The 23780-nt window shown below is 27.8% G+C and overlaps 1 protein-coding gene across 4 annotated transcripts in view; it reads left to right on the top strand.

The window, feature by feature from the left end:
- Positions 1-23780, top strand: part of LOC145184141 (uncharacterized) — a 48405-nt gene that overhangs the window by 7195 nt on the left and 17430 nt on the right. For 3 of the 4 annotated variants that reach the window (XM_090076538.1, XM_090076541.1, XM_090076539.1), the window contains exons 2-8: positions 234-491; positions 4531-4788; positions 5982-6239; positions 6655-6987; positions 8597-8757; positions 9264-9561; positions 9767-9820. In XM_090076538.1, the coding sequence (XP_089932664.1) occupies positions 234-491; positions 4531-4788; positions 5982-6239; positions 6655-6987; positions 8597-8757; positions 9264-9561; positions 9767-9820 (1620 nt within the window). The remainder of the gene's footprint in view (positions 1-233; positions 492-4530; positions 4789-5981; positions 6240-6654; positions 6988-8596; positions 8758-9263; positions 9562-9766; positions 9821-23780) is intronic. The other variant, XM_090076540.1, reaches the window with a different exon arrangement.

The raw sequence follows: 23780 nt of genomic DNA on the forward strand, positions 1-23780 counted from the left end.
CAAAGCTTCAGGATTTCAAAGTTTTAAAAAAAAGCAAATTTTAGAAAGCATTTTCAGAATAAAATAAACCATAAGGTTTTGAAATATTTATTTTTTTTTTTTGAAGATTGTGCTGTCCCTTTTTTTTCCCTTAGAGAACCACTAATTGCAAAACAATTTAATTTTTAGCAAAATAATATTTTTGGACATCATAAATATTATTTATGTAAATCTTTTTCTTGCCTTAAATCTAGATGCAGATGAAAGAGTTAGAAAGATTTTGGTTGAACAAGTTTCCTCTGACTGGATGAGATTTGCTCATATTGTTTGTTTAAATGCATTTTACGACATGGTGGAAGGAATTCAGAAAGAGAATAACAATAATGAGCTGAAATTGAAAATATTTCTTCAAAGAATTATTGAAATCAATCCACTGAACTTTTATGAAGTGATTGCAAACTCTCTTTATGCTCTTAAAAGATTTGATATTTTGTTGCGTTTGGCATTGAATGGTAAGTGATAAAATTTTCTCTCAGCATTGGTAGAGTGCAACTTTTTATCTGTGTGATGATTTACTAAAACAAAATCATTTGGTCGAGTTTCTATGTTTCCAGGAAAAATTTCCTATTAAATTTCAGCTCTTCTTATTTCCAGAGTAATAAATTTCATAGTTTTCTTCTTGGAAAAGTTTTCCATAAATGTCTATTAACAGAGAAGAGTTAGTTAAGATGCTTAAGCATATTGTGTTATTATGTTTGATGTGAGTGTGTTTGGAGGGAGGGGGGAGGAGAGGTATATATAAATATTTATACATATATTAGAGAGAAAAGTTTTTTTAAAAATGTTAAACTCTGTTTAATCTTTTTAACAAAAAGGAAAAGAAAATAGATTCACTACTTTTTATTGTTTATGTTTTGTGTTTTTTGACATTGCTACTCTATATTTTTAACATTCTGTAATTTAACCTTTCTGAAGTTTTTTGATTTTCACTTTTAACTTTTATTTCTTTGGTTGTAATTATTATCAATGAAATAAGATCAATAGGTAAATTATCAGTACATGTAGGGGAAAAACAGTTGATTGCAATAAAGAAACATTAATATAAAAAAGGATACAATTTTTTAAAGGATGTCTTGCGTAAGTAAAGTTTGCAAAAATGCTAAAAAAGGTAGTTATTCTATTCAAATCCTATGATAGTTTTCTGTATAGCCTAACTGACTAAATTTATAATGTCAATTAGATGCAATATAGATGCATTTGTGATGAATGTGTCGAAATTTACTAGTGCTGATAAAATTGTGATGTTGGTGTTCCTACTTTTTATGATTCAAATAATCTTTGGAATAAGTACACAGGCCTGCAATGGTTTTCCTCTTTAAAATCTGAGTGACATTTTTTATAGTTTCTGATGTGCTGATTACGAGAAAAATAATAAAAAAAATCCATCACGTCAGGATTTTTTGATATGGAATATTTAAGATTTTGCTTTAAAATGTTTGAGCGCCTACCTTTTGAAATGTCTAAAACGTTATTAATTTACTTCAGCTCAATTTTTATTTCATATAATTAGTGTAAGGGAACATAGAAATTAACACCAATTAGTAATTTGTTAATGACTACATAATAAGTATTAGTAATTCGCATTAAACATGTCAAAAACAGGTCATTTTGGCTTAATTTAGTAATGAGCTCATTATTACATAATGATTTGGTAATATTAACTAATTGTTGTGAATATTATTAGAAAAGGGTGTAATTAAGATAAACCAAAGGATTTTACCCGCACTGATTTATAAATTTAACAGTTGAAGTGCGCATCTTGCAACATAAACTTTAAAATGGCATCGCGAAGTTGTTTAAACTCTCCTAATTGTTTCTGTTATATTTGCGGGAAATTTATGGTGATAAAACAACGAAACAGTATTACAGACTTTGTAAAAAATATTTATAAAAGTTATTTTGGACTCGTTTTAAGTAACCAAGACAAAACTTGGGCACCTCATAAAATTTGTACGACTTGTTTATTAGAACTTCGCAAGTGGTCAAAAGGACAGAAAAATAGCTTCAAAATCGTTTTGCCTGTGCTATGGAGAGAGCCTAATGACCATGTTAAAGATTGCTACTTTTGTTGTTGTGACATAACTGGATACAATTCAAAAAATAAAAGGGACATAAACTATCCAAACGTGTCATCAGTTACGCTTGCAATATTTGGCAATTCAAAAATGGTGCAGCCCCCGGTTCCAGCTCTACAAATTGAAAATTCTGACTGTGATATAGAGGAAGAGGATGTACACCAATCTGATCCTGAATTTCATGGAGATTCTGACGCTTGTCAGCTCTTTTCACAGTCACATTTAAACGACTTGACAAGAGATTTGAATCTTCCCAAAGATGCAGCGGAACTCCTCGGATCACGATTAAAAGAAAGAAATATGCTGGCACCTGGTACTTCATTTTCATGGTACTGTCAAAGAGAAAAAGATTTTCTTCCATTCTTCGCTGAAGATGAAGATTTAGTGTTCTGTAAAGATATTCCAGGCTTGACGAAAATGTACGACATTGAATACGATCCTAATGAGTGGAGATTGTTTATTGACTCCTCAAAAAGAAGTTTGAAAGCAGTTCTTCTGCATAATGGGAATACATATGCCTCGTTACCTGTTGCACATTCTGTCCTTTTAAAGGAATGTTATGAAAATTTGGAAAAGCTTTTGACTAATATAGCTTATGAGCAACACGGTTGGATGTTGTGTGGAGATTTGAAAATCATAAGCATGCTACTAGGCCAACAAGGTGGTTATACAAAATACCCGTGCTTTCTTTGCGAGTGGGATAGCCGGGATAAACAACATCATTGAACCAAAAAGGAATGGACTCCAAGAACTGAACTAACCCCAGGATTCAAAAACGTACTTAAACAGAGTTTGGTTCCCAGAGAAAAAGTTTTACTGCCACCATTGCACATCAAATTGGGTATAATGAAGCAATTTGTGAAGGCTTTAAATAAAGAGGGGGAAGGCTTCAAATATCTGCATTCAGTTTTTCCATCTTTATCAGAAGCTAAGATAAAAGAAGGAATTTTCGTCGGCCCTGATATTAGGAAATTAATGTCGGATGAAAAGTTTGATGAAAAACTTAATGATATCGAGTTGCAAGCATGGCAGTCATTTAAGGAAGTGGTGACAAAATTTTTGGGGAACAATAAAAGCTCCAACTATAAAGAAATAGAGGCCAAAATGAGTTCCGATTTGGGTGTAATGGGTTGTAATATGAGCATTAAACTTCATTTCTTAAATTCTCATATTAATTACTTCCCAGAAAATCTAGGAGCCGTTAGCGAAGAACAAGGCAAAAGATTTCACCAAGATTTGAAAGAGCTTGAAGTCCGGTATCAAGGAAGATGGAATACCAACATGATGGCGGACTATTGTTGGTTATCCAAACCGGAAATTTAAGCAAAAATCGCACAACCGAAGCTTCCAGGAGAAAAGGACCAGGTTCCACAAATGAATTTTAAATGTTATTTAGACTAGTGTTAAGTTGTTATTGTATTTTAGTAGTTTTTTAAGTTAAAAATAATGTTCTGTTTTAAATATATATTTTTTTATGTGAAATCTTCTGTTTTTTTGCTATTTTCTATCTGTGCCTTTTTTGAAAAATCTGGAGGTGATAGAGAAAAACTAAGTACATATTCGTAATCAGCGCACCAAAATACCCTAGAATCAGCTATCAAATTCCAAAGAGGAAGTTATGACTCTCATTTTGCAGGCCTGTGGTATTATTTCAATAAGTGTTATGCAATCAGCCACTTATTGTATCTTTCTTGGGCACCACTTATTGTACTAACTGAAAAACAATTTTCTTTTAAGTAGTAAATTTCCAGTTCCCCTAGAACAATAGGAACAATATCTTAAATTGAATTACAATAACTTAAAACAAATTCTTTTAGCTTTTGAAAATTAATGTACAGCAAAAAAGTCCAAAATGCGGTTATGTTAAACTTGGTTAAATCCATACATTAAAACTTTATTTTATAAGACTTAATTTCTCAGAATATTGCAGCACAACACAAAACCAAAATTTTAACTTTTTTTTTATATCATTTAATAAAAATTTGTTAATAGTGTCAAAAATATGTAAAACATCACCAAAAGGTCATTTAATTTTATTAAAAGTGAATGACTATATATGTTGTTAGGAACTACAGAAAGTAAGTATACATGCTTTGAATAAGTTTAAAAAGGTTGCTATCATTGACATTGGTGAGAAGAAATACTTTCTTTAAAGTATTTAGGTTTGTGAAATGGTGTTTACAAATTCATAAGAAGAATTTTAAAGAGATCTATTTTAATTAAAATGTAACCCAATCGTTGATGCTTAAACTTAAGAAGAACTTCTCTGCTCACTAACTTTCCACGAATTGCAAGACTTTTTTGCCTTTACTGATGTTGTCAAGTTCAATTTTGTGATTTTAAAATACTTGAAGCTATTGTTATATAATTTCTACATTTGCTACCTTCATTTTGATTGTGTTTTTCTTGTAATTAGAAAAGTTTTCAAAAGTGAAGAAGTTCTTGATCGAACATTTATCAACTGACTGGAAGAGTTTTGCATACGAGACTCATTTAATTGACATTGTAACTATTGTTAAACAAATTGACCAAGATAAAAAGGATGATAAATCTAGAATGGCATCTTTTCTTGAAAAGCTCTTTGAAATTGAGCCATTCCAATACAAAGACAAAATTAGAAATGCTCTAATTACATTAGGAAAGTTGGATATTTTATTTGGTGTGGCATTAGATGGTAAGATTATATTTTGATGTTTTTTGTAGCAAAGTTTTTGTCAAATGTGGTGAGTCATATTTTTGTGGTTTCATATCAAAGTTCTTTTTCAATTTTGTAACTGGTAGTTAAACAATACAATTAATGCTGATTTTCAATTAGGTCGTTACTCATATATTCTAAAGATGTATAATAGTATAAAGCATTATTTTGAAAAGAGAAAAAAAGGACTTTTTAATATTGCAATACAAAATATATCAATTTATTGTCTCAGTACACAATAAATAGAAACACAGAGATTGAAAAAAATGTTATTGTAAATAAAACTAGGTACAAAAAGCAAAATCAGAATTTGCTTGCTGTCCTGAAGATTTATTTATATGGCAGCATTGAGTGATTGTTTTGCAAATATAAACATAATGAAAAACATAATTTACACTCTAAATGGTTATCTACTGTTTAAAATTAAGTTATTAGGGCATGGATGTAAAAAAGGGAACTGGGTTTTTTACTTCTTTGTAACAATTTTTTAAAATTTTGAAGTTACTGAAATTCAGTTTTTCAGGACTTGTTTACTTAACTTAAATTTAAGTTTGAAGACTGTTAATATGAGACATTTAAATTTAGCTACAACAGCTACAAAAATTTCTTTGTTGTTGCAACTTAGCAGGATCAATGACTTGCTGCAGGTAGCCTCTATTCAAGTCTTTCAAAACTACCTGTTATTTCTGAACCCAAATGGAATTGATATTCTTTTTTATAGTTGTTTGTAGCGTGCTTTCTTTTCACTTTCATTGAAGAAAAACTTTTAATTTCTTTTTTGATTTTAAGAAAATATTCCTGATAGTTTTAAATTCATTTCAAGCGCATCTCATTTGATAAATAGGGTTTGTAAAATCAGGCATTCACATTCTTTTCTTTTTGTGAATCCAGGCATCATCATTTTCAAGTGCAAACATCAAACAGCTTTTATAAAACAATTTTATATATAACTTGAGGTATTTTTCAACTTCATGTGCCTTTAAGTTAAGTCTCTCTATGCTAACTGCATTTTTAATACAAATCAACAGATGGAACATCTTTCAGTTCAACTGATAATGTTTGCACTTGTGAAAATGATTTTAGATTCATTTTTTATCAATCTTGAGGCTCCAACAGCCTGCTTTAAAAATATGAATAATATAACTGTTAAGAAAGTATGATTCTTTTCTTAGAAAATTATGAAACAGTTAAGTGCATCTTAATTGAGAGTGTATCCACTGACTGGAAGAGATTCGCTCATTGCACTTATCTGCATGACATTGACAGTGTTGTTGAACAAATTGACTGTGGTTACAGCAATAATCAATCAAAAATGGCTGCATTTATAGACAAGCTCTATGAACTTGATCCTTTAAATTACAAAAAGTTAATTGTAAATTCTCTCAATGTTGCTAGTAGATTTGATGCTTTGTTCAGACTAGCTTTGTTTGGTAAGAATTGGTTGTTTGTTTTTTTTTCAGTATATTTATAGAATTTTAAAACTATTTTTTAAAGGTTAGATTTCAACAAAATGCATTTTTTTAAGTTTTTATTGATAAATTTTAAAACAGTGTGAATAAATTGTCAACAGCCTGTGAGATAACCTAGTTTTCACAAAAGTTACCAACTTCATAAGTAAAATAAGTAATTTATCATTAACACTTATTGTTAGCATTAGGTAAATGTTTTTCTAAACAATATCATCATGATCAAATGTTTATTACTGATTTCAAATCATTCAATTTTTTAGGTTGATACTTTTATCAGCTGCTTTTTTTTTGCAAATGAAAAAATTGATTTTAAACCTTGTTTAACTTTTATATTTTTGATCCTGTGTTTGATTAGTTCTTTTTTAAATATTTTTAGAAAGTAATGAAATTGTATTTAAGTTATTGGTTGAGGATGCATCTTCTGACTGGAAGAAATTTGCTATTTATACCTGTTTATATGAGGTTAACAGTATTTTAGAGAATATTGACCTAGAGAATAATAGCAATCAAATGAAAATGAAAGCATTACTTGAAAAGCTTTATGATATTAATTCATTGCAGTTTAAAGAGCTGATTAAAAGTACTCTGATAACAATGAAAAAATTTAGTGTTTTATCAGCATTTGAAGAGGAAGGTTGTCTTCGAACAGAAAAAGAAGAAAAAGAAAAACTAAATGAAGAAATAAGTAAAGAATCTGCCCTTATAAATGGTATCTTTTTAAGTAATTATTTCACTTGTAGTATATTTTAAAACCTGTTTTTTTTATAACCTTTTATATTGTTTTTACTTTTTTATTCAAAAGAATGAGAGTCGTTCAAAGCCATTAAAAGTTTTATGTTAAATAGTTTTCATACTTGTACAAATAATAATGATAATAACAATAAACTATAATACAATAAACTGATCTAATCTTAACAAAGCATTGAAGAACTCCTTTAGTGAATATCGCTTTAGAAAAAATGAAAATATTTTTCTTAAAATTAAATTTGAATGTTGGAGTTTAAATTGGGTCAGCAAAAAGTATTAGTAATTAAAGTTTTAATAAGATTAATTTACAATTAAATGTTATTTTCTATATTGAAATGAGAATGATTTTTACCAGTAGCCAAACAAGAAGGAAAAAAATCACTCTTATATACATATTAAGATATTTATATAAATAATAACTGAAAAACATGAGTGAACTTTATATATATAAAAAAGTAAAACTATTAAGCAACCATTTACTCTTAGTTAGTTTATTACAAATAGTAGTTTTTGTAAGAGTTTAAGGTACTTACATTAAGTTACCTTAATATGAATGCATCTCTTATAAGAATTACTATATCAAAATATTGACAAATAGTGCTTTGTAGATAATATCATCTCTCAGTGCAGTATTATTAACCTCAAAGTTAATTGATTGTTCATGATGCATATTATTTCATGGAAAGTCCAAAGTTTGTACTTTTTTTTATTAAAGTGTTATTATCTTATACTAGTCTGCATTAGAAAGATTTTACAAATGTACAAATTAAAAGATTATTCTTTATTTCTCAGTTTAAACTTTAAATGAAATATTCTGAAAATTTAATAATTATGCTTCTATATGAAAATTTAAACCAATAAAAAACTAGAAAAATATCCCAAAACATGCATCTATGATAAACACTGTTGTACATGGAGTATAATTGGAGGCATTTATACTCTATGTACAACACTCCTCAATTTATAAATTTTAAAAAACACTCACTTTTTACTAAAGTAAAGGTACTGTCCTTTTTGTTTTTCTCTCATTTAGAAAGAAACAGATGAAATTCAGGTCGAAAATAAAATTTACATGACATTCATTTACAAGAACCTATGAATTTTATATTCTTATGTTCTAAGTATTAATGCTGTTACATTCAGTTTCATTCATCTTTATGTGTGCCTGTTATTCACAATTAGTTTATTCCAGGAGAAAGTGACCATGAAAATTTTTTTTGGTTTAGTTTTAGTTCTGATAATCAGTCCTTCATTTAAACAAAATTTAATTAACTTACTTCATCTATAAGGAGTTCATTCTGATGATTTCTCTTTTCGATTATAGTAAATACTGAAGTAAGTATTACAGTTTTGTTATAGTAATTAATTTGCAAACCAGTTGATATTTTCTGTGTTTTAATTCAATCTTTATATCAAGATACTCACTGAATTTGGGCATGAAATGTCACTGACCATAACTTTTTGCTCACTGTATTATTTGTTATAGTATCACAATTATTGTTGTAATCCTTGTGTATATATATGTAATATTTGTAATGTTCAACTATATACAGCATACATGTTATTTATAGATGAACAGTTGATAGTTCAACTTGATTCTGAAAGTGGAAAAACAGTTGTTTTTATACCAATTGATCATAATTTGTCAGAACCTGCGCCATCACCATCTTTTAATACAGGACTACCAAGACATGGTACTCTTAATGACTACTCAGCTGTTGATAATGATGAGGTATTCTTTATATCTTTATAATTATATTTTTTATAATATTCTTTATATTACATATCATGCTTTAAAACACATATTATGCTTTATACTTATTGTTACTCTTTTTACGAAGAATACGTAATAAGGGGAGTTTTATGGTTTACAAATGTGCAGTTTTAACAAAACTTAAAAAAATTATTTTTATTTTTAGTTGTGTATTTAGAAAAAAATTGGCTGTCTACAATAATCACTAAAGGCCTCCTCATCCTCACTTTTACCTCTAATTTTTTTATACAAAACTAAAATGAGTACATACAATTAAAAATTTTAAATTTCTTTTTTTTCAAAGCCATTTTTGCCTCCTGTTCTGGTATCTTGTAAAGTTGGAAATTAAGATTGTATTCACTTTTATAATTTCTTGTTATACTTTTTATACAATGTTAATTATAGTTTTCATTTCAAAACTAAAAAATCTTACTACTGGTTTTGGAAAAGTTAAAAACACATTTTTGAAGTTGTTTCTTGTTTAGGAAAAAGTTGTGTTAAAAGATCAAGCAAAAATGGGTAATATTCTTGACAATTCAGAATTACTATTACAATTAAAAACGAAGATTGGCAGAGACTGGATGAACTTGGGACGCTTTTTATCAGTCAGTGATAATGAGCTTGATGTCATAGACACTGAAAATAATGATTTAGAAGAAAAGGCTTACAGAATGTTATGTGTGTGGAAAAACCAACAAAAGTTTCCTACATTAGAGGCTTTAGTAAGCGCAATGTACAAGATAAATAGATTAGATTTGATAAGAGTGATGGAAAAGTTCTCAAGTAAAAACTTATTTTTTTAACACATTTGAAGTAAAATAATTTGTAGAATTTTTTTTTCTTTTTCTTTTTTTTTTTCTAAATCTAAAAATTTTCTGAAGTTTATAAACAGTTTATAAATTTTGCTTTTTATAAAAGAAGTTGAAGTTATTTTTTACACAAGCAAATTTTTGAATTATTTGCTCATTTTTGATAATATACTTTTTAGATAAATCATTTGAGACAGAAAACCCCCTGAAGCCATCCATTGCAGAAAAAAAAAGTAAGTTGTTGTTAGCTGTGTATAAGTTGTTTGGCAATATGCAACATCTTATTGTTTGAATATTTTTTGAATATTTGTAAACATAAGATCATACTATTATCACCATCATATTGAAATATTTCATGTTATGATATTTTTAGTTTTAATAGATCACATTGTAATATTTTTAAACATAAGATAATATTGTTATTACTATTGTCATTACTATTGCTGTTATTTTAATTATTGTTGTTTTTTTGTTATTATTACTGTTACTGTTTGAATGTTTTTTTAATTAATATTGTTATTTTCATTATTCTTCATATTATTATTACTATTTTTATTATTGTTATTATTATTTATTATTATCATTATTATTTATATTATTATTTATTATTATTATTGTTGTTGTTGTTGTTAATTTTGTTATTACTATTTTTATTACTATTGCTACTATTATTTTTATTATTTCTAGTCTTTTTAATATTTTTAATGTATTTATTATTTTTATTAATAACTAAAGTAAAAAAAAAAAAAGAATAAACAAATATTTTTTAAATGTAAAATTAATATAAAATAAATAATTGTTTATAAAAAACAACAAAATAAAAATGTTTTTTCTTAACTTAAGCATAAAAAATGTTTACTCAATGAAAATTTTATTATTGGCATAAATTTAACAATACCACAGCCAAAAAAATATCAGCAAAAAATCATCTGAAAATTTTATGATAATGGTATATAAAGCATTTGACATTATGATGGTTACAGTAAATACAATCATTCTCTCTTTCAAATTGTACAAGTGTGATTTAGTTGATTACCTGAGATTGACCAGTCATAAATTATAGTCTGAAAATAAGTTTCTAACTCCAGTCATCGAATTTGTAACAAAAAAATGATTTTTTCATAATTTTGAAATAAAGAAATGTTTTTGTTTTTCAATTTCAATTTTGATTTTTTTTTTCTTTTTGCTGATTTTACCTTTTTTTTTTAAACTCATTTTTATTATCAATGAATTATTTATTAGTTGTCTATTGCCTTATGTGAAATAATTAAATGAACTGCACTAGAAGCTCTTACTAAAATGCTCTTTTATATTACCTTATTATTTTCTTATATAATGCTATGACAAATAGATAATATAGAATTAAGTTAAAATGATTTCTATGAAGGTTAAAAATTCAAATGGATGAAAAAGTGATGTTCAAGTAAAAGTTTTTAAAGGACAGTTACCAAATATAAATATATTCAAACGTACTTTTTAGGACTTGATTTTATCCAACTAAATCAATTGAAAAAGACAATTCATTGAGTTATCTTTTTCTATGGATTTTGAAATAGCCCAACCAGCAAATACAACTTCTGAAGAATTCTTTGAATTAGTACAAGCTTTTTTATAAAAGTTAAGGAAATTTTTTACAAAAAAAAGATACAGTTTTTTAATACAAAGGTTATAATGATGAGTGAAATACAGTTCAGTGTAAAAATTTTTTTTCTTTGTTTAAATCATAAACACATAAATTCTTTATGAATTTGCAAAGATCTAACTCTTCTTTATGAGATTATGATTTAAACAAAAAGAAACTAAGCTTAAAATCAGATAAATTTTTAATGGTAAAATTTTATTTTGAAAAAAATTATAATAACAGTAAACTTAGTTATTTTCTTTGAGGAAAGTAGTAATTAGTTTTAATTATTTTTAATGAAATTATAAAATGAGTAATAATAAAAGTAAAATTTAGTCTCATTTCTATTTTACAACAAAATTCTCTAATTAAAAAACTTCTGAATATAAACTTATTCAAAAAGTTAAGTTTTTCTCTAGAAGGAAGTTTTTCTCTTTTTTCATTTCAAATTTCAAAGATGATTAACTTTCCCATTAAAAAAGCAGTCTTTTGAATTGTTTTTTGAAAAAAGAATTTTTTTTGTGAAAATCTAAATCAAGCTTAGAATAAGCAATATTTTTCAACATTTTTTAAGACATTCAACATATGCAGATATTAAACTTATTTCAACACAAACAGTTTGAATGTTTAATTACCTTAAAGATAGCATGAAAATTTTGTTCTATCAAATATAAAGCTACCTAAGTATTTATGTATTTAAAGTACCCTAATAACATCGTAGTTTTAAAGAGTGTCCCAGAAATTATTATTTTTGTTCCTTAGCTGCAAATTTGTAGTGATTTAAAATAACATTTTGGGCATCCCAAAGGGTCATGAAGTTTTTGTAAGAGTGGTACAAATTGTTCTTGATATACCTGAATTAAAATTCTTTTAAGCCCTACAGGTTTCTCTAATGATAGGTTATTTGGAACCAATAAAAGTCTCTTGAATAGTTGAGTCTACTGTACAACAGAATTTTTGTAAAAGGAAGTAAGATTCCAAGCATAAATAGTCATAAAAAGTTGTCAAGATTCATGATTTTTTACAATGTAGCATTTTAATCTTTACTTACTTGACATTTCCTGCATTTGGTGTAAATATAATTGTCATGTGACCTGGTACTAGGCAGACATTTTTCATGTAAACATCGTTTGTGTTTCTTAATACTTGAAAATATTTATTACTTAGTTTCTTACATTGTTATTTGTTGTTATACCCATAATCCATATATATTATTGAACCAGTGTATAGCTTGCTTGGTATTTATGATTATGTTGCTAAATTATTACATTCATATAACTGTGTTCATCTGTTTTAAATCTAATCAAATAAAAGTGTTTATAGATCAATTGTGATACTAGCATCTATGATTAACAAAATAGGTTGCTGCACATTTTCTACAATACTTTCAAAAAGTACAGTTCACCAAAAATGACAGAAATTTCAAAACAGATAAGGGAAGAATTTCAAGCCAGCAAAAAACAGTTGCCTAAAAATGTTAAAAAGTTATAAAGTGGTTAAGGAAAAACTCATCAGGATTATTACCCAGCTGTACAAATTAACAGAGTCTAAATACAAAATTAAAAAATTACCATTTGAAGAATCGTGAGCTTGTTAAATATTTTATTTAAAATCTGGACAAATACTTAAAAAAATAAAGCAAAAAGGCTTATTTGAGAAAATTAAACGCACTGTAAAGACTATAGCTAAAAAAAATGACTTGGAATTTGAAATATTTATCTAACCATTCACCCATATTTGGCAATAGGAAAGATTGCCAGACTTAATGGAACCTCCACACTTTTAGAGACAGCTTTTGAACTCAGCTCATTGCCATCATGTATTTGAAGTGCTTTTATTAGATGTTATAGTCCATCAATTGGGCATGTTCTTTGACATGATGATCTTACTTTTTAAAAGATTCAAATAAAAATGGTTTAATCTAATCCATTACAAATCAAAAACAACTGCAACAACATTAATCACTGCTTGTAACAGCCAAAATAAGAAAATAAAGGCACTGATTGCTGACTAACTTTATCTTGGCCATCAAATTGATAGTTGTACAAAATTTCTCCTACTAACTGTAGGTCTGGTTAAGTCAAGGTACCCTCCTCAGATTAAGTGGGTTGTGAACTGAAGAGAATCCCACAATTTAACAAACTTCTAGTTGGTATTTACTTTCAGTCATGGTTCACATCTTGATTAGTTGTTGATGCACCATAAAATAACATTTAACTCATCCAAAAGCTCTATCCCTACAATTGTGTTGTTTTGTAGACTATTGATGTAAAGATGATAGATAATAAATAGAAAAACATATTTGAATTCTAATGATAAAAAAATGTCTAATGGTGAAAAACAATCAACAGTCGGATAATCACTAATTTGTAGAAAGTTTCAGAAGATTATCACACAATGAATTTTTATTGATTTTTTGGCATTGGTTTGCAAGAATAATTTAATATGTATTTGCATACATTGGTCAAGACCGAGCAGTGAATGCCTCAGGGAAGAAATAGCAAAAGCCTCATGATTAGGAGTAGTAAAAATAATAATAACGGACAGATGTCCAGAGTCAATTAGAGACTCACGTAGATGAAAAAAATCAAGACACACGCAGATGAAAAAGTTTCTAAGCCCACATGTTGCACATGCCTCAGACCGTCAAACAATCCGGTTAGGATTAGTAAATATACTGTCAGACAGATGTCCACAGCAAATGCAAGGCTCGCATAGATGAAAACTAATTTTTTTCCTTTTAAAACAAATGATATAGATGAAAAAGTTATTTTGCGCAAGTGACGCGCCTGCACCTGACTGCCAAATAGCCCATATAAGGAACATCTGGCCTAGTGTCAATATTCGTTTTAATATTGACCTATATCACGGTATTTTTAGCCTGCATCTCTTAAATCTAGCCTAGTGTCAATATTCGTTTTACTATTGACTAATACCAGTGTTTTCTAGCCTGATTCATTTAGCTCTAGCCTAGTGTCAATATTCGTTGTAATATTAACTTATCTCCGTGTGTTTCTACTCAATTCTCTAAGTTCTAGCCTAGTGTTAATATTCGTTTTAATATTGACTTATATCAGTGTTTTCTAGCCTTATTCTCCTAGTTCTAGCCTAGTGTCAATATTTTCTTAGTTCTAGCCTAGAGTCAATATTCGTTTTAATATTGACTTATATCCGTTGATTCTAGCATAACTCTCTTAGTTTTAACCTAATGTCAATATTTCGTTTTAATATTGACTTATATCCGTATGATTCTAGCCTGATTCTCTTAGTTCTAGTCTAGTGTCCATATTCGTTTTACTATTGACTAATACCAGTGTTTTCTAGCCTGATTAATTTAGCTCTAGCCTAGTGTCAATATTCGTTGTAATATTAACTTATCTCCGTGTGTTTCTACTCAATTCTCTAAGTTCTAGCCTAGTGTCAATATTCGTTTTAATATTGACTTATCTCTCTATGTTTCTAGCCTGATTCTCTTATTTCTGGCATAGTGTTATTATTCGTTTAAACATTGACTTATATCACGGTATTTCTAGCCTGATTCTCTTATTTCTAGCCTAGTGTCAATATTCGTTTTACAATTGACCTATATCACGGTGTTTCTAGCCTCAATCTCTTTTTTCTGACTTAGTGTCAATATTCGTTTTAATATTGACTTATTTAAATGAATTTCTAGCTTTATGATCTTATTTCTGGCCTATCGTCAATATTCGTTTTAATATTGACCTATATCACGGAATTTCTAACCTATATCTCTAAGTTCTAGCCTAGCGTCAATATTCGTTGTAATATTGACCTATATCACGGTATTTTGAGCCTAAATCTCTTAATTCTAGCCTAGTGTCAATATTCGTTTTTAACATTGACTTATCTCCGTGTGATTCTAGCCTGATTCTCTTATTTCTGGCCTAGTGCCAAAATTCGTTTTAATATTGACCTAGATCACGGAATTTCTAAATTCTAGCCTAGCGTCAATATTCGTTTTAATATTGACTTATCCCTCTGTGTTTCTAGCCTGATTCACTTACTTCTGGCCTAGTGTCATTATTCGTTTTAATATTGACCTATCTCACGGTATTTTTAGCCTGCATCTCTTAATTCTAGCCTAGTGTCAAGATTCGTTTTACTATTGACCCTTCTCAGTTCATTTCAACCCTGATTCTCTTAATTCTAGCCTAGTGTCAATATTCGTTTTAATATTGACCTATGTCGCGGTATTTCTAGCCTGATTCACTTACTTCTGGCCTAGTGTCAATATTCGTTTTAATATTGACCTATATCACGGTATTTTTAGTCTGCATCTCTTAATTCTAGCCTTGTGTCAATATTCGTTTTGATATTGACCTTTCTCAATGTTTTTCTCTCCTAAGTCTTCTTGTTCTAGCCTAGTGTTAATATTCGTTTATTTATAGAGATTTAACATTTCTAACTTTATTAAGTATCTGCTCGTAATATTTTCTAACTTTATTTTCATCGTAATATTTTCTTACCTTATTCTATCTGAGTATTAAATTTCGGTTCAACTACTGATTAATGAAACATTTTAATTTGTATGCTTATTGAAAACGCTGAATTAACCGATCTTGAAGACAAAAACTCAACTTTCCGGAAAAAGAATAAAAATTCGAAAATGCGGCGCAATCCTCGCATCGAACCTGAGACGCTTTACGAATAATCATTTTACAACCCACTAAGCTACGCAAACTTATCTTATTCAAGATTTAAGTAATAGCAAAGATGCTTATTTGATTTAGGCGAGCCTTAAAAGTTCTAGTTTACTAAATATTTTCGCTAAAATCGACTGTCTTTGAGTTTCTATACTTGCCACTTAAACTTTGCAAATCTATATATATAATTTATGAACCTTTGGGGATCCCTAAATGTCAATTAAGTAATGCGAAAATTTAAAAAAATGAGATGTGCAACACTTTTAAAAAAAAAACGTTTTCTTGCTTATTTTAGGACACCACAGTAGTTGTTAAGGGTCTGTTTAACATTTAAAATCTTACAAAAGTTCATTCCATCATAAGATGGGAAATTTTCTATCAAAAATGACAAAATTAATTTCTTATTTTAGTAAGAATGGAATAAAACTTGATTCTTTTTCAAAAAAACTACAAAAAAAGTTTTAAATGAGTTTAAAAAACTTAATGTAAATAACTGAACTGAATAAATGAAACCTTTTTACATTTTTAATAAATTTGTATATTATTTAATCCAAAATTTATACATAAAGGTATTTTTGAATATATTCAGTTTCTTTCCAAGATAGCACATCTGTTAGTTGTGATTATTTAATGATGTGGGTTGTTTCATAGATGCATATTTTAGTACAATTTTATTGCAAGAGATGTTTTTGGAAATAGTTTTGATTTCCATGGTTATTTTAATTTCAATAATTTTACTCTTTTTTTAATGCATTCAAGAGATGAAAACATAGAGCTTTAATTAACTATAAATGGACATCAGTGATATTGATCTTATGAATGTTTATAGGTTCAATACATTTAGGTTTTTTTTCTAGTTTTGAAATTGATTCTTACGTGGTTCCAAAAATTGATTCTTACATGGTTCCAAAAATTGATTTTAATGTAGATTGTAGGCTATTACAAATGAAAATGCTTTAGTTTTACCAATACTAAAAATAAGTTGATTGTATCAAATGTTGCTTTTACTCGTTGCTGAACTAAAATTTTAATTTAGTACTAATTTTTGTGTAATTTTACATTAATACAAGGACTCATCAATCCACTTAATCCCAGTTCTTTTTTGAGCTCTTGGAGTTTTATATTTAAAATTATATTTTGTTGTTGTCTTGTCTTTTCATCTTAATAATCAAGTTTTTTGATTATGATTTATATTTGTTCTGTTTTTAATTGTTATAAACAGGTTGACGAGATCTTTTCTTTTATTCATTTTATCTGATATTTTTATAGTAGTTATAGTTACACACACTTGTTAGCCTCCTTTGCAAATACTTCTTGTAAATCCTTTTTTTATTCCTGTTTTAAATACAGCAAAACTTGAATCTTCATAGCTTACTGTTACTTGTTCTCATCGCAGTTCAATTGAAAAGTTGAAACAAACTAAAATTGGTTGTTATTAACAAAGCATTTTCAGGAAGAACTTTTACAACTTTACAATATTTTGAACATTTCAAAACTCCTTTTTGTCTCTCTGATTCAACTTATGATTCAATATTTTTTTTAGCAATAGGATTTCATGGCTTTCATGTAGTAACAGATACAATATTTTTAATGACTTGATTTTCAAAAATAAAATGTTTTCCTTTTACCAACTCTCATCATTTTACTTTTGAAGCAAAATCATAATATTGAATATTTGTAGACAAAGTTTAATTGTGTTTGTATATTTATGTATACTCTTATATGTATACATTTTTTTAATATTAACATCTTTATTAAAGTTTTCAAAGTGAAAGTTTTTGCTATTAAAAAACTCTATTTTGTCAGTTGATTGTTTATTAAATTAGCTGACAAAGATATTACTTTTAAGTAATTTTTATTTTATACAAGTTTTTAATTTTTTTTTAATATACAAAGTTCAATTAAAGTAACTTAGATATGAATTAATTGTAAGCAATATGTATAAGCATAGTTATAGAAAATTATTTATGCTGGCACATAATTAATTTTGCTTAGTAATGTATCAGCAGACACTGTGATACTTAACATATAGAAATTTTAAGAATGTCTATATAAAGTTTCTATATTTGGAAAAATATTGAAATATAAATTTATATATAAATACCTAAAAAGCATTTGTTTAAAAAAGATATATTTTAACGAATAAGTGTAAATAAAAATACAAATTGTCTCTCACAATAGAAAGTTGTTGAAACAACATGAGAACAGAAACCTTTTCCTGTGACTTTTAGCTTTTATTAAGAATGAATCATATTTTTGTCAATAAAACTGATAAAATTTTGATAAAATTAATTTTACATCTAAAATTAAATTTCATATTTGTTAGTGAAATTAAAATGATTTTTGAATTAAATATTCATATTTTTAATATATTCAAATTTTCCTTCAAAGAATTTATTTCTTTAAAATTTTTGTTTATGTTAAAAGAAAATTTTTTAACTTTGAGTTTTTTATGTTGAATCTTCCATGTTAAATTTAAATTAAGTAATGTTTTTTTTTTTCTATTTCTTCTATAAAAACTTATGTTTATAGAGTTCTGTAATAATAGAGTTCTTTTTGTTTTGTGAAACAAACTTACTATCTGGTTATAAGAAAAAGAGTTAATATCAGAATAATATTGTTCATTTGAAATATAAAATTTTTTATATATTAAATAGCCAATATTATTCCAATATCTACTATTTTAAGATATAATAGTATATTAGTCTTAGAATGACAAAAAAATACTAAAAACATTTTAAATTTTAATCTTTCTCTTTGATGTTCTATTTCATAGTGAATTTCATAGTGAATTAAAACTTTGAAATTTGAAGCACAACACTGATACATGTAGTTGTATGCATATCATATTGTTACCCCCAGTAACAGGATAACATAGACATTTGAGGAGATTGAATAAATAAATAAAAAAATTCTGTAAATTTCAGTCAACTTGGGTATTATTATGTGAAAATAAAGTAGATAAAGAATTTTACAATTCAGAGTGACAAGGTTGACAAAAAAATCCAACCCTGCTTGGTTTTTGCAAAAAGAGTTTTTATTAAATTATTGAATTTTTTGAATAGTTTTTTTAATGATTAATTAAATAATTCTATAGTCTTTGCAGAAGCATTTTTAACCCTTACTTTCTTTTGAATATGCTTAGTGTTAGTGTTACCCGTGCTAAAGTAAGAAAATTAATAAAACTTGATTGAAGTTGATTTACTTGATTTAATATAATATTGCCTTCTTCAATAATAATTTTTCTGTAATTATTTGCATTTAAAATTTTTATAATAATTTTTACAATGTTTTAAGAGAGATAGGGGCAGCAAAGTGCATAACAAATAATAGAAAGAAATTATTTTTAAAGAAATACATTTGCAGAAATAAAATTACTTGCAGAAAGAAATACAAATAAAGTAAAAAAATAATGTTGCATTTTTTGATTCCAAATAAAGTTTGAATAATTTTGAGTTAAATTGTTTTTTAAGTAAAATCAATTTTTATGAAAAAAGAGTAAAAGCAATGTTATGTAAGGATCAAAAAAATATTTAAAAAAAAAAAATTATAAATAAGCTTTATTTTATAAAATGTTAAAAAACCACAGTTTTAAAATTTTGGGATGAGTCATTAACAAAAACACCCGAAAAACTCCTTTGGAGGGGTGATAATATGGACCCTTGGGATACTATTGCAAGTGGTTTTAAAATCAACCATTACCATCTGAGAAGGAAATTTCAATTTTAATAAATTTTATAGTAAAAATGCTTATATTATGAATTTTTTTCAAAGGGTTTTAAGAAGTAAAAACATTTTTATGAGCTTATATTGATATTTTATTGTAAATATAGAATAAATAACAACAAACATTCTTAAAAATTCCAACTCTAACAAAAAAAATTGCTTTTTTTTCTACTAAACTAGAACCCACCACATCTCTAATGTTGAACATCAGTTTTGTTTTGATTTCTTGTTAATCCACAACATTTTTTTAAGTTCATCAGTTTTGTTCTAGTATTCAAACTAAAATTGATAAAATTTTGTTAGAGGAACTAACAAATTGCCCAATTCTGCTGAAATTTAAATTGCCCAATTCTGCTGAAACTCATGCTGAGTATCAAAACACAGTTTGCATTCTCTGAATGTCAAAACGTGATCGAAGTATAACACCTTTCTTGATAAGCAGAAAAACACTCTCCAAAACCATTAGACTAATGACGATCATCTTTCAAATGGAATGTGCACAAATTGTTGTTTCATTCTGCAAAAAATTGATGAGGGAAAAACATCACAGCCATTTCCCATATTGTATGATTTCAGTTCAATTGTTGTGAAGCCATCAACAAGAAATTCTCCTGCATGTGAATGCATTATTTGCCAAATTGGTAAGTCAAAGTGTAAACTTAAAACTGGTTTGTCCAACAACCAGATGAAACAACTTGCTTCAACTCTTAACTCTGCAGGCCAACAAAATATTTTTTAGCCATATTTTGCTAGGAAATTTGCAGAGCAAGGAAAGTTGCTCAAAGATCACTTTTTTGTCACTAAAATCAAATGTTCTGACATTGACCTACTTAGAGATGTTGTTCATTGTAATGATATTGGCAGCCTTCTTCAATTTAAGGTATCAGCAAGATCTGTCTCCGAGGAACACCTAATTAAGATTGGACTTGATGGTGGAGGTGACTTTCTTAAGATGAGTCTGGGCATTATCAAGGTAGTCCCAGAACCAACCAGTCTCATCCCGAAGACTCCTAAGCTTTGTAGTTCTTCCTTCAAAGTTTCTGGAGTAAAGAAACAGCTGATTATAGCAATCTCTGAAGGAATAGTAGAAAACTATGAGAACATTAAAAACCTATTGAACCTTGCCAATATTGGTGATTTTTCCTTTGTTTTGTCTTGTGACATGAAAGTTGCTAACATTCTTTGTGGACTTCAGTCTCATGCTAGCAAACATCCTTGCTGTTGGTGTGATTCAGACTCTTCAAACCTTGAAAAATGTGGTGCACTGAGAACCTTTGGAAGCATCAGAAAGGCTCACCAAGCTTTTGTTGCTGAAGGAAGTAATGTAAAGGGTGCTTAATGCTTTGGAAATGTCATCAACATGCCCTTGCTCAATATTTCAGATGAAATACTCATTCTAAAAGCAAAACCACCAATGGTACTTCACCTACTGATGGGTGTGGTCAGCCACCTTTTCAAGAGTCTGAGCAAAGTTTGGCCAGAGGCCAAAGAATGGCCAGAGGTTTTAAACATACCCCTCCAACCATTTCATAGAGGACATTTTCATGGAAATCATTGTCAAAGGTTGTTGAAAAATATTGATATTCTTCAGCAAGTTTTTGAAGCAGCAGCTGTAAGTGCAGCATTTCCATATGCTGAAGCATTCAGGCAATTTGATGAGTTAGTTACAGCATGCTTTGGAACCCATCTGGATACAAAATTTTCAAGAATACATTGAGAACTTCAAAGTTGCACACCTTGCTCTTCCATTCTCAATCACTCCAAAGGTCCACACTGTGTTCTTTCAGATGGCTCAGTTCATCTCTCTGAGTCATCAAAGTCTTGGAATATACAGTGAACAAGCCACTGAAGCTCTTCATGCAAACTTCAAGCCTCAATGGCAACAATTCAAGAGACATGCACTTCATCCAAAACATGGACTGCAATTATTTAACTGTGTTGTATGGTAATGACGTATGTAATTGTTGATTTTAAAATCACTTGTTATGATATCCTATGGGTATGTACTACCATCCCTCCAAAGGGGTTTTTTTGGGTGTTTTTGTTGATGACTCTCCCCAAATTACAGTTATGTAATTAGAGAGATTTATTTTTCATTTTTCATTTCAAATTCAAATAATTCAATTACAACTTAAAGTTTGACAAAATGACTGCATCTTCCTAATCCAGCTTGTGATTAGTTTCTGCTGAGAATATGCATAACAATAGTTATGTGGCTCACCACAAGATGCATAAAGCCCTGTAGCATGTTTTAATATAAGAAATTGCCATTTTATTTTGTTTTATGCAGCATAAACAGTTTGTTCAACTATAATATGATTTGGTTGTCATATTTCTTACAATGGATTTGTTTTAAATGTTTTACAAAACTCACACCTGGCATATACTACATATCTTTTTTAATTGCATAATTTTTGAATCCAAATACTAATAAATTCAGTAAACTCACATCAAACATTTACACTAATAACAAGTTAATTTCTTTTATTGGCCCTTTGCCGTATGGTCTTTCTTATAATTTATCAAACTAAAAGCAGCATATTTAGTGGGACGGGGCAAATATTGATTTTAGGAAAATTAATATTTTGAATACATATGGTTATCAGGTTCTGTTTGAAATATAATATACTCTTTTTGTTTAGAAAAGAAAGAAATAAATAGAAAATTATCTCATTTATTTATATTTTAAAATATTTTTAACAAAAAAATGCATGTTTTACAGATGTTGAGGCACAAAAATGTTTTGAAACTTTTTTTTTTAAACTTGGAAACCAAGCTGGGTTATTCCATATGAAATCACTTAGTTTTTCAAAAGTGCCCCAGGTTACCACCTCAAATTTACTTTAAGCTTTGACCACCCACAGTATTTATGAAAAAAATACAATCCTGAAAATTTCAGCATGATTCACCAAACCGTTCAAAAGTTATAATTGAATCAATATAGACCAAAATCTGCAAAATTTGAGTATCTGGAGCTCACCGTAGATTTTTTTGATTTTTGACAGATTATAACTCTTTAAATAAAATAGATGATCACCTGAAATTTGTTATGGTAATAGTTTATCACCCAAATTATCTATTTTTGCAGGTGTTTTGGACTGGTTTTAAACAGTTTTTGAGTTCTTGTACCTCAAAGTTGCTAATTAACTCAGTATCAGACAATGTTTTGGAAACTTTAATGCGCTACAGTTCAATACTCTAAGTGACAAGCTGTGCCAATTTTTTGTTATTTTTGTGTCCTTAGAGTAACCACTTGCGGAAAAATTTAAAATTATGTGTTGAAATTTATTTTAGCACTTGCAGCAGCCTGTTAAAATATCACTTTTTTCAAAAAATACGATAAATTACATTCACTTCGTAGGCATAGAAAGTAGGGTAGACAGTTAAAATAAATTATGAAACTTTTTACTGGCGAGGTTCCATATATAGACAATCACCAAAAAAAATTTAAAGACCTACACATAGGTTTAAATTGTGAACAAGAAGCAAATATAAGAGTGAATCAAATTAAATGTAACAAATAAGCATTAATATTTGATGTCAAAATATCTAAAATTGTTTATAATTTCTTCTACATGAATGTTATGTAATAAGATAGTTATAGTATATTGTTATTTAAATGATAGAAACGAGCAGCAAAGGTTAATTGCTCAGAAAAAAGATGTAACTAAAAAAAAAAACTTTTTTTCTAACACCAAGATTGTATGTATGTATGTATGACAGTTAAAATAAATTATGAAACTTTTTACTGGCAAGATTCCATATATAGACAATCACCAAAAAAAATTTAAAGACCTAAAAATTTAAAGCCATAAACTTTATCAATTTATAAATTTCTTTTCATAATTACTTAAGCTTATGTATACTAAATTAGTTGAAAAAACTTTTAAATTTTTCTAAAGTTTATTTGATCAATGTTAGTAAAACTAAAAATATGGTTTCAGTAAAATTTTTGAATTTCTTCTCCAAAGTTAGAAAATGTATGTATGTAGCTACTACTTTTGCTATTGCCAAAGAGATTCCTTTTGTTGCTTGAATCAGCTCATCAGGTGATGCAGTTTTTTTATTATTTGCAGATGGAGCTGTTTGCTACAAAATAAACTTTTATTAACTTTTATAAACTTTTATTACTTATTTAAAGCACCAATATCATTGATTCCCTTTCCAACAAAACCAATAAAA

The sequence above is a fragment of the Hydra viridissima genome, unplaced genomic scaffold (genome assembly GCF_058129835.1).
Source record: "Hydra viridissima isolate aposymbiotic clone 2 unplaced genomic scaffold, HvirCarnegie_v1 scaffold_1, whole genome shotgun sequence".
NCBI classification, from domain to species: Eukaryota; Metazoa; Cnidaria; class Hydrozoa; order Anthoathecata; family Hydridae; genus Hydra; species Hydra viridissima.